General features: G+C 35.8%; 2 protein-coding genes across 2 annotated transcripts; both read right to left on the bottom strand.

Annotated features, from left to right (window-relative positions):
• Positions 1–2188: 2188 nt before the first annotated feature.
• On the bottom strand, positions 2189–2755 carry LOC21387335 (abscisic acid receptor PYL11). The gene has a single exon (XM_010111579.1). It carries the CDS (start codon positions 2753–2755, stop codon positions 2189–2191), a length of 567 nt encoding a protein of 188 aa, XP_010109881.1.
• Positions 2756–8527: 5772 nt separating this feature from the next.
• LOC21387333 (peroxisome biogenesis protein 7) lies at positions 8528–12088 on the bottom strand. Its single transcript, XM_010111577.2, has 2 exons — positions 10918–12088; positions 8528–8743 (listed from the first exon to the last, which is right to left on the bottom strand). Exon 1 carries the CDS (start codon positions 11883–11885, stop codon positions 10926–10928), a length of 960 nt encoding a protein of 319 aa, XP_010109879.1. The 5' UTR covers positions 11886–12088; the 3' UTR covers positions 8528–8743; positions 10918–10925.
• Positions 12089–12499: the final 411 nt, after the last annotated feature.

Genomic DNA, 12499 nt, shown 5'->3' with positions numbered 1-12499 from the left:
ACTATCCGTTTTAATTCTTAGTAGAATAGAACCCCTTACCCTCAAAGACTTGAACTTATGCCGCTGCACAAAAAAATAAATAATTGTCAGTTAATTAATAAAGAAAAAATAAAAGACCATAATGACATAAAATTATTTAGAATGACAATAATATTTTTATACAAAATTATGATAAATCATGTATTTTTCTATAATTAAATAAAAGAAAATTGTTCAACTTAATCCTGTCTCGATTTTTACCTTTATTATTGATTAATATCATTTTGACTAATATTGTTATTTGTCTCAACAAAGTTATTGATCAAGAGTAAAAGAATGAAAATCTAGACTAGCACACTCTAAAAAGTATTTGCCTCATTTTTTTTATTCTATACTATTAAAAAAAATTTAGAACTAGAGGAGTTCTCTTTAGTGAGGGCTATAAATTAGATTTACGTTATTTTTAAAATACTCTTAGATTTACCTTCTTTCTTTCTCTCTTTAAGATTAAATTAACTACTTAAGAGAGGTACAATTCTAGGAGAAAAAAAAAATGGAGGCGCAATACTAAAAAAGAAGTTTAAGTGGTATATTCTTTACTTTCTTATTTCTTTCTTTATTTTCTTTTATGTTGCTTTTATATTCGAACAGTGAACTAGTATAGAAGCCATACATGTTTTTCATTGTTTTGTTGCCATATTTCTCTCTCTCTCTTTCTCACTATGATTATTATATTCATCCTATTTTACGGCTAGTGGGCTTTTCTGGTCCACATGGTTTGGGGTTTTATTGTACTCTTTAAAAAGGCAGGCCAGTGGGTACAAGAGAGGACAGACACTTAGGGTCATTAAGGACCCGTTCATTTCATTGATTCGAGTTTAGAATTCGAGTTGAAATGTAATTTTATATGAGAATTTTTTACTGTAGTAAAAAAGCTAGATGTAATTGTTTGTGAGAGTTTTTTACTGTAGAAAAACTCGAATTAGCAAAGTGAACGGAGCCTTAATTCATTGATTTTAATTTTTAATTTAAATTTAAATGTAATTTTATGTGAAATTTTTTTACTGTAATTAAAAGATTATATATGACTATTTTTAAAAATTTTTTACTGTAATAAAATTTAAATTGATAAAATAAACAGAACCAAAGAAAACTAAAGTTGATGCCGCCTAGAATTATTCCTTTAAAACTCACTCACTAGTCACTCGAACAAGAAACATTAACAAGTACTATATGAAACTTCTAGTTAGAATCGAATTCGGCGAATAATTAACGACATTTCTTAGGATCTTGTGGTACAAGACTGCAGAAAACTATCATGTCTACATTTTTATATTTGATTATGGGCCGTTTAGTTCGCTAATTTGAGTTTTTAATTTGAGTTGAGATATGCCTTTATGTGAGAACTTTTTACTATAGTAAAAAAGTTAGATGTGACTATTTCTGAGAGCTTTTTACTGTAGCAAAATTTGAATTTTAAATTCAAATCGGTGAAATGAACGGAGCCATATATGTTACAACATAATGTACATAATGTTCAAAAGTATGCACTACGTAGTCTAAACTATTACATTATATATCTTTTGTATATTTCTTACCATGTGTCTTAGCTTGTTACTTGGAGAATGGGCCTCTAAAAAAAAATCAGAAATATCACTTAAAATGGTAAAAAAAAAAAAAAAAGATTTGTAACACTGCAAACAAAAATAAGCAATTGTCATTTTTTATTTTAATCACAGAGCACTCAATTATTTAAAATGACATAAATAATAAATTTCTACAAAAATCATATAGATAAAATGACATAAATAATAAATTTCTACAAAAATCATATAATAAACCATGTACTTTTCTCTTTGAAACAAATACTAACCACAACAGCAAAAAAAAAAAAAAAATAAAAAAAATAAAATACCATGAAAAGAAGGTAAGAACCAACATGTGTGCACGCAACACCAAATTAATTAAGAATTTTCTAAATAAGTAATTGGCAAAAAGAAAATGGAAGATTTTTTGGTACGTTTGGTGTAGTCGGTCATGTTTTTCTAACTGTTAGATTTGTGTATATTTTGATTTTTACGTAACTTTACGTAAATCTGACGGATAGAAAGCATAATCTACCGGTATGTTGGCGTACTGGAGAAGGTTTAAAAGAAAATAGAAAAGGCTAAAACAAACAAACGATGAAAAACGTCAAAAATAAAAAGGTTCATGAGCCAGCAGCAATTTTTTCAGCAATCCTAGCCAATGACATGAGGTTACACCTTATGATCGTATTCGCAAAGGCGCAAGTGTCCTCTTCGCTACTCCCGGATGGCACATCCACCACGTACGACTCGATCACCACCGTCCGTTTCTCCGTAATTCTATCATGATCATGATCATGATCATGATCAAGATCATCCTCCTCATGAACGGACGTCGTCGACCGGTAGTTCTCCAGCCTATGGTCCCCTCCAATTATGCTAAACGACATGACCCTCGCGTCGTCGTCGAGCCTCTCGAGTCGTTCGACGCTGACCCCCGCCGGCAGCCCCGAGACGACGCGGACCTCCCTGACGCTGCCGACGCCGCCGTCGCCCGACCGCATTAAGCAATTCTTCACGAACCGCTTGTACGCCTGGGGCTGCCCGAAGTCCCGGACCATGGACCAGACCAACCCCATTGGCGCCCCAATGGTCTGCGTCAGCCTCGAGCTGCACTGGTTTGGGGACACCTCCCGCCTATGGTGCTGCGTCAAGATGGCTTCTGTCTTTGCCGCATACGTCCCTCTCATTATATTAATATTGACGCCGAAATATTTTTTTTTTCTTTTTAATAACACACAGAAACAGAACACACAAAATTCACAGTCAATAGTAAAGAAGATAATAATAATAATAATAATAAAATTTAATTATACATATTACGAACGTACGTCTGAAGCTGCTGCGTCAAATATTTGTTATATATGAATGTGGATTTGAGAAGGTTTTTTTTTTTTGTGGTTTAATATATTATTTGAACATATATACACACACACACACACACTTGCATCGAAAGTTTTGGCTTCTTTTGTGATCAGGGTCGGTTATATATTTCGTTACATATTATGTATATAAGAAAGTAATAGGCCGTGTGATGGATTTTTATTATCGGTGATGTATGAACTGCTAGCTAAAGCCTGCAATAATATATTAATATTGTAGGTATTTGATATCTTAGTTTGCAAGTTTTGAGTTTGGTGATGTACAGGTAATTGTGAAAAGCGGCAATATATCGTTATAGCTAAGATGTTTTTGTTTCTTCAAGTCGGTTAGCTGGTATAGTAGTAGTACTAATGTTTCTGGGATTTTCTTTCTTCTTTCTTGTTTTCATTCACTTATTTGAATTAAGGCGGTTATAAGTAGTGCGACTTTAATGCACAGATCCCTAAGACCCGTGTGTGGTTTTGGACGTTATTTATATATAGATATTTTTATTCATATATACATTTTTGTAGTGTTTTTCTTTTGTTTCGTGCAAATTAAGGATCTTTAAAAGCCTCTGCGATTTCTTCCCAAGGCGCGTGTGTATCAATATCTCGTCTCAACTGATCAAAGCAAGTTCAAATTAACTCAAAAAGGGACAAATACTAGTGTTAATTAAAAGACAGTAGACTAGATTAATTTTTGAAGTTAATTAGTAACTGCAAACTATACAAATCGTAAGTTCATTACAAATCTTAAAAAAAAAAAAAAAAAAAAACATAAAACCGTACGTATAAAGAAAACTGAAAATTCACCAATCACGCGGATCAAATTAAATTATATATATATATTCAATTAGTTAAAAGAATTTTGAAAAATATGTAGTTAAAGTAGGAAAATGAATTATAATTCTTAGAAGGAAATGGGCACAATACTTGGATTATCTGAAGCACAGGTTGACCCATTAAGAAAGTTGTAATATGCTGAATATCCTCACGTTTCTTCCACCAAAAGGAAATAAATAAAATAAAAGAGGAGCTTTTGCGTCATTGCAACATTAATGCTTGCCTCTCATCCTAAACCCCTCTTCTATATATCTACATGGATTCGGATGTTGCCACGTCAGCAATGGGAAAATGGGTACGTGGCAGGATTAGAGCCTCAGGTAGCCTAAATGGTGCCACCTGTAAGCGCAAGCTATATGTACATGTGACACGTATAATTGAATGGTGAAACTTTTGTTGTTACGTTAAAAAATTAACGTCAAATTGACCTATTTGTTTCTTAGCTCTTTTGGTGAATCCCCTATAGCAAGAACGACAATAAGCACACGAATGTAGACAGACAAGTAGAGTAGTGAGCGTACTATGTTCACATTTTGAATTTGCTTCTTCAATTACGATATTTATAGAAAATCCTGTGTGTCCCTATAGAAGATTAATTCCTCTCGTAGACATAAAGAGGTTTTTGGGCTCTGTATAATGGTACCTACAGGACTCTATAAGTGAGGTTTATTTTTGTGTTTAATAAGGTGCTCGATATTAATTGCATTAGGAAGTAGAAATTAATTTTTTTTTTATTTTTTTTTCTGAAGAAAATAGAAATTATTTAATCATCCAAATTGCTTAATCTCACAACTTGATTGACTCCATACGATGTCGTCATGTATCAACACCGATTTAAAGCTCTTAATTTATTGGCTTACTAAAGGCCATGAACTACTCTACACAACAAGGTCGTTGATCAGTATTTTACCTAGAATATTTAGGGTTAATTTTTCCTCTTTTTTTTTTTTTGGTTTTTTGTTTTTTGTTTTTTTTTTGGTTTTTTTTTTCTCTATTGGTGGTTAGCTCTAGCTTTGGATCCTTTAGTGGGGGCCTGCTTAATTAGCTGCTAAGACTTGCTTTTATTCAATATTAGTTGAATCAGTTTGTACGAAACAATTGATAAATTTAAGACGAGTCAAGCAAACAAATTACATCAGACAAATTACGAAGGCGGGCCTTGGCACCGTGGTAGGAGCGCTTGCGTTTGCATCCGGGGTCTAAGGTTCGAATCCCGGAAACGGCTTTTTCTTTGGGGGGATAAGGCCGCGTCCATATGAGATTGAGCTTTTCTCTGAGTCTGTCATAGTACGGGAGCCTCTTTGGCACTGGGGTCCGCCTTTTTTTAAACTAGAAAAACAAAAGCAGTTAGTGCGTGGGCTACAAAATTCCATGATCGAAAAGTGTAGCGAATAGAACCACAGAGGAAGTTTGAAAAAGTATATAACCAATCACACTTGAATCAACTGATCTTAACTTGGGTTTTATGACAAGAACTGCATTCACCCATCAGTCTTACCATCTAGTTTTGGAAACCATGTGCTTGAGCGGAAAAAACCCCCTCTCTAACAGCCAACCACTCAGGTATGTGAGCTGAAGAGCGGCCATGAACTCCTTTTGTTTTACTTTTGGAATGAATAGAAAGTAAATGAAAGGTCAACTTATTTCACTTTTTTGTGACAAAGAACAAAAGGTAAAAAATGCAGTCAAACATGACTAGAAGTGGAAGTAAAAATGCAATACTTAATGAAAGTAAGTATTGCATTAGATCAAGGACCTCAAAAAGGTCCATTGGTTGGCAGAGGATTATTTTAAAAAAATTATCTACCATGGAATTTTCCATATTTAATGTACCAAAAAAGGTTAATTTTAAGGGATCTTCTTTGGTAAGCTGGTTTAAAGGTAATATCAGTTTTTAACCGTTAGATTTAATAAAAAAACACATAAGACTGAAATGGTATACAACGCAGATAATTTTTTATACAAATATGATGATTAAAAATAAAAAACTATCGATAATTCATTTTTTTTAGTCTTGCTAAGAAACTCAATAGTTTTAATAGCGTAAAAAGCCCCTTGCCATTAATGGATAGGCCCCATTTGGCTTCGTTTGGTACGATAGTTTAAATTAGGGTGATTCTGATTTTAATTTTAGAACCAAAATCATGATTCATGGTTTTGTGTCTAAATCATGATTATGGAATCAGAATCAGAATCATGAGTTTAAACCACCAAAAATAAAAAAGGTGGTTTTAGAATCAATAGTGGTTTTGGCTTAAAACATAAAATCAGAATTCAAACCTTGAATCAGAACGATCAAAACTAAACACTGATTTTGTTGAGTCAAACTAGAAACACTTTTTATTTTTTATAAATAAATATTAATTTGAACCAGAACTATAATTACGGTTATAGAATTCTCATACCAAACGGGGCAAATAGGCCGGACTTAGGCTTGGCTCCAACCATTCTTTCTGAGGACAAACGACAAGCGTGAACCGTGAAACGACTTCAGTCTAATGAAGTCCCTCGACTGGATGACACGAGGGGAACTAATTTGAACAAAGATCACAACCCATTTTTTTTTCTTTTTTCTTTTAAATCAACGTGTAAGGGAAAAATATGATATCATTTCCATTTGGATTTCGAACCATCACCAATTGTAAACAGTGGCTTGGCTAGTTTAAAGATACAATCCATTCATGTGATTTTACTTCTAAGAGAAATGCTAAATGCAGATGCTCTATTAGACTATAAGATTACAGATGCTATCCTCTTTTCGTACTACTTGTAACTCTAGTTTCATTAAACAAACCAACTAAGGGTCCATTCAGTTCGCTGATTTGAGTTTTTAATTTGAGTTTAGATGTGATGTTATGTGAGAACTTTTTACTGTAACAAAAAAGTTAAATGTGATTGTTTATGAGAACTTTTTACTGTAACGAAACTCGAATTCTAAACTCGAATCAGCGAAATGAACATGGCCTAAATATTAAGACATTCTTTTATAACTTATTTATAAACTTAACCACTCTCGTTTTCATGTAAGAACCCATATCCTATAAAAAACAAAAAATAATAAACCATATAAACCAATGGCGACTGAGGAAGAGCAATAGAGCCTGTGATTTCTTCCTAATCCAGTGCATCTGAAGAAAAAAGAACCACGATGAGAAGCAATCCCTCTTTGATCAAAACTCCTTTTATGAAAGGTATTATATTAGATTAAGAGGACGTTTGGTTCATAGATTCAGAATTATAATTTAAAATTATTTTCGATTTACGTTTGTTTTTTACTGTAACAATCACAAATCATAATTCGAATTATGGTACGGATCATTACTCCAAACTCACCCAAATTTCACCCATCACAGTCACCGATGCCACAATCCTCTTCCAAGAGTTGTCTGTGATTTTTTTTTCCCTTCAACATTGCCGCTTCAATTAGTGGTGTCGACGCCGAGAAACTCAATGGAATCATCATATGATATGACGCAGGAGGTAAACGAATTTCTAATTGAGATTCACTCTACGACAGTCTCTTGAACCAAAAACAATAGTAAAATAGTATGGCTTAATTCTTAATTCTTAGTAGGAAGTAAACAAACAAAAAAGATCAAAACAAAAATAAGTGCCACACAAATTTATCTCCACTGTGATTAAAATGGGTAAATGGATTTTCTCTCTTTTCCTTCTTCAGTTTGGCGTCTGTCGTGTCCGTCTTTCTGATAAACCAAAGAGAGTGGCATTTTTTATATTTAAGTCTAAGTAGGACTTTATTTTAACTAGGATAATATACTTTTTCCCCCCCCCCTCTAGCTGGAGTGTGTAAGGCCGTTGGATTTAGGAGCCAAAAAGAGTTGGGGCATTCTTATAAATAAGTGTAAAAGAAATAACTTATTATTAATTTAGGATTATTAGAATGCTACGTAATTTGCTCCTTTTACGAATGTGTTACGTTTTGTTTTTTTTTTTTTTTTTTTTTTTTTTTTTTTTTTTTTTTGCATGCATAATTGAGTGTGTTAGGATGTTCGAAGCGAATGAAAATACCTCTACTTAATTTGAAGGTTTTTTTTTTTTTTCTCAAACTTTTCACGTTTGACAAATCAGTTAAAAATCTTGACAACTGATCTCTCAAATTTCAATGTCCTCTGCATTGCTAATCCTTTTGAAAACAGAATTAAAATTGCTGGGCGGTTTTTTTTACATGACTCGCATGTGAGCAGCTTATTTTTTTTTTTTTTTTTTTTTTTTTTTTTTTTTTTTTTTTTGTTGAGATTTTAATTAAAAAATAAACAAGGACGGCAAAAAGACGTTCACATTCATCCGCTTAATTGCTAGTTTTTTGTGGGTTTTAAAAATCTTCTGTTGATTTCGGTAAAAGTGAGAACTAATGCCCTCAAGAGAAAGATCATGTACAAATCATGTGCTAAAAACTGTTTAAAGGAACTCTACCTCCAATGCAACAGATTTTGAAATATGAGGGATTAATTATCAAGATTTTTAGTTCAAGAACTGAATTGCCAACATAAAAGTTCAAGGAGTAACCATAAAAAAACCTCACATATTCTTTTAATAATTCGAATCACAACTCAAAAACTTTTTATACTACAGTATTTTCTCTCATAAAATTTGAAATCAACTTTTTTTATATAGTATTTTTTTCTCACATAAAATTCACTTAACAACTCAAATTCTCAACTCGAGTTAGTGAGACAAGTCACTTGCTGGATCAATGGGCAAGACTGCATTGGAATTTCACTTCATAGCCTATTCACAACTGGTATTGTTTTCTTTGTATTTATAATATGTTATGAAGTTGGGAATTTATGAAAGGAGCAGGCCAAAAACTCAGCAAACACGTTAATCCAAAAAACCTTCTCTGCCAGAGATCTTCTCCATCCAGCATCAGCTGCAACAACATTACTTTGTACCAATGATGAAGAAGATGCCAAAATGTTCTTTCTAATCTTCATGGCTAACCATAAATATCTGTAAGAAGAGACATCAATATACTCGTTGTTAGATACTAACGCGGCCACAAAAACTGGTCTCGAATAGGCAGTTACTTCTTCATATACCGAAACTGAGCTAAATGACCCATTCAAACATCGCCTCAAGCATGTAAACATCCAGGTCATGTTTTCAATGTTGTTCCAACAGAAAAACCGCTCCTTCCTCAGAAATCGCATGTCTTTGGTCATCCTGAGGCAGGATGACCAGAGAGGTGCGACAGAAAAGAGGGAGAGCTAAGCTCACTATGGTGGACGTTACCCTCCTCAAGCATTACGCTTACAATTAAGACACAAATTAAGAAAGTTATCAACACGTTGTAAGTAGTGTTTACAAAAGGAAACCTACGGGCAACAGAAAGTTTATTCCCAAAGACTTAATTCATGATTAAGGTGCCAAACTTTGGTCTGAATGAAAGCCTAGTATGTAAATCGAGCGCACACATAAACAAATACAAAAACATGAACAAGTGACGCATAATAAATCAAAAGACAAAAGACAAAGATTCATCAGATAGCACACCAGCTAAGTAATGGCGAGTCATCAAAGGTAGATGATAAAACTGAAAAGAGACGAGAGTCGAGAATTCATCAAACATAACTCGCGCTCAGTCCCAGAGAGTAAACAAAAGCAACGATCATGCGCTCAAAGTAAGTGAATTTCTCCCACTTATTCTACGTGATAAAATGCCACAAATGCCCAGCAGCAACATCTAAATTCTAACGAATTCTCAAAAGAATTATATCATTTCATAAAACCTAGTTTTAATTCAATCCAATCAAGAAACTAATACTCTTTCTGTGTAAGGACCTTGGCTCGATGAATAATTCCAACTTATCATGTACAAAAAGACATGTAAAGTACCAAAGAAAAAAAGCAACTCGAGGTCTCCAATGTACCCAACTCACAAGTCCAAATTAAATGTACAAAATTGATTTCCTGACCACGAAACTCAAGCACATGGTAATGCCATGCAGCCAATTAAGAAATCTAGCTTCTATGTACTTGACAATAACTTGAAATGTAATTTCAGAAAGAACAGAAATAAGATGCATAATTAAAAGAAGACTCAAATGCACATTCAAGGCAAAAAGGAAACGACAAGGCTTTCCAGCTTAAGAAAATACAAGTCAGAGAAAACCAAAACCAAAACCAAAAAGCCAATCAGATTAATGCCATTGAATCTCACAATTACACGTATGTACCAAAATGTTCCAACACTTCAATCTTATAATTAGTGGAGAGATAGAGGAAAAACATAATAAGACCATGTCCTTGAACATAAAGGCCAATTCAGGAACAAGCGTACTAAAAGCATAAAGCGAAACTACGCGTCTGTAGATAGCTGGGTGTGCGCATATACGTGTATCTTTGTTATGGTGAATGTTACTTATCAGGTTACTTGATCATTTTCTATTTAAAATAGGTCCATTTTACATTCCACAACCCGTCCGACCTCAAGCAGGCTAACTCATTCAACCAACTCCTTGCAGCACAAACATCTGAATGTGCAAATTCAATCATGTAGATCATAACGGTTTCAACTGCAAAAGGACTGAATTCCCAGCCAAAGGAAGTCAACTTAACATCTAACCCGCCAAATAATTCACCTAACAAGTTTAAAGCGACTAATAGTAGTAAGGCTAAAAAGGAAGAAATTCAAGGTATCAACAACAAGAATTGTTCACCCTTTAAAGTAAAGCGAACAATTTGCTAATGGCTAACAAAGAAGTCACTACTTTGACTAAGCTCACCCCTAATTCAATATGGGCAGAATTCGTTTATTTTCCTTTTCCCATACCAATGAAGCACCCTAACTCAAGCTTAAACAATGAATGTTAAATTGAACACTGATTAATCAACTAGAACATGAGACAAAACAAGCATCTAGGAATAATGGGATAAAGATTAGCACTTTCACTTCTTCTCATATTATTGAACAAAATCTGCTATACAGGGTAATTGGGCATTACTCAGCAAGCCATTCACTCTATCACAAAAAAAAAAAAAAAAAAAAGACCAACACCAGCAACTAGTAGAAGAACTCCCTTGTTCCCAATTATTCATCAATGCCAGCAAAAACAAAAACAAAAACAACTACATTTATCATCATTTCTTTCATTATAATTTCCGAAGAAAAGAGAAAAGACTACCCTTTTATTCAAGGCGCTCTTGGGTCAGTCCCGTGCTGCCAAACATAGACAAGCTCATCCCAACCAGTACTCGCCAGAAGCCCTTCAACCAGAACGCTCATGTCAACCCCAACCGCGAACTCCGTATGATGATCGTACCTCCCGACAAGCGCGTCCTCCACCATGTAATCCCACAAACACACCGTCATGTCGTACGAGCACGACACCATCAGGCTCCTCCGGTGCGGCGAGAATTTCACCTTCCTCACGGCGTAGCCATGCCCGTTAAGGACCGAAACCGGAACCCGAAAATTCCTCACGTCCCAGACCTTGATCGACTTGTCGACGGACGCCGTTGCGATCGAGCAATCGTCGTACTTGTTCCAATCGCAGGAGAGGATTTCGGACTCGTGGGCGGCGATAATCATGGTGGATCCGGGCTCTCGGACGTCCCAGACGCGGAGAGTGCAGTCGCCGGAGGCGGAGGCAAAGACGTCGGCGTGGCGGGGGTTCCAGACGGCGGAGTAGACGCAGTAGGCGTGTTCCTTGAAGGTGCGGACGCTGGCGGGGCGGTCGGTGGTCCAGAGCTTGACGGTGTCGTCCCATGAGGAGGTGAGGAAGGAGTCGCGGCGGACGGGGTTGTAGTCGGCGGACTGGACCTCGCGGGAGTGCTCGTGGAGGGAGCGGATGGGGTTGGAGGTAGGGGGGAGAGCGAGGTCGTAGAGCTTGACGGAGCCGTCGGCGACGGCGGCGACGAGAAGGGAGTCGTGGGATTCGGACCAGGCGAGGTCGTAGACACCGTCGGCGGTGTCAAAGGAGGTGAGTTGGGAAATGGGTTGAGGGGAAGGGGAAGGGGACAGGTCGAGGACGTGGAGACGGCCGTTGCCGAGGATTCCGAAGTTCTGGGAAGTGGCGACGGCGAGGCGGTGCTCGTAGAAGGGGCTGAACTTCACGGAGTAGCCGTTGAATGGGGTTTTGAACACGGGCATCTCTCTCGACTGCGCCGGCCTCCGATTTGGGGCTCTCTCGACTGCGCCGGCCTCCGATTTGGGGCTCTCTCCAATCTGGAGATTCTGATCTGAACTCTCTCTCTCTGTCTCTCTCTCTCTCTCTGATCGAATTGGTTGGTTAAGGTTTTATTGTCTTGGAATTTGGTTTGGCGGGGTGAAATGAAAACTATCTTATTTGTTTTTTTATTAAAAATTTATTAGTAACTCGATTCACTTCACAAAACAAAAAACCCAGGGAAAAAAATTGAAGGATATATATTGGCCATTTTTTTTTTATATTACTGCTATTTTTTTTTTTTTTTTGGGTAAAGAGTAATTTTGAATGCTTTTTTTTTTTGCTCAAAGAGCAATTTTGATTGCCTGTTCAGTGTTTGTCCGAACTCCGAACTGCTTAGAGTGTTCAAAAAATTGTCTATTTTCAAGTAAAAAATTTACAAACTGTTCCTCTTGTGCTTTTATTCCTAGATTTACTTACAGAGTTACAGATATAGATAGACATAATTTATTGTCTAAGTAAGTGGTAGAACTAGAACCTACATATTATGTCATTTTTAATTTTCCAAGGTCCGATTTCTGTTTAGAGTGGTGTTAGA

The sequence above is a fragment of the Morus notabilis genome, unplaced genomic scaffold (genome assembly GCF_000414095.1).
Source record: "Morus notabilis unplaced genomic scaffold, ASM41409v2 Scaffold1927, whole genome shotgun sequence".
NCBI lineage: Eukaryota > Viridiplantae > Streptophyta > Magnoliopsida > Rosales > Moraceae > Morus > Morus notabilis.
The sequence above is the reverse complement of the archived record's forward strand: the minus strand, read 5'-3'. Positions and strand labels throughout refer to the sequence as shown.

Bases quoted from the DNA above. Each gene is read 5' to 3' on its own strand.
- LOC21387335 (XM_010111579.1), bottom strand. From the start codon at position 2,755: ATGAGAGGGACGTATGCGGCAAAGACAGAAGCCATCTTGACGCAGCAC.
- LOC21387333 (XM_010111577.2), bottom strand. From the start codon at position 11,885: ATGCCCGTGTTCAAAACCCCATTCAACGGCTACTCCGTGAAGTTCAGC.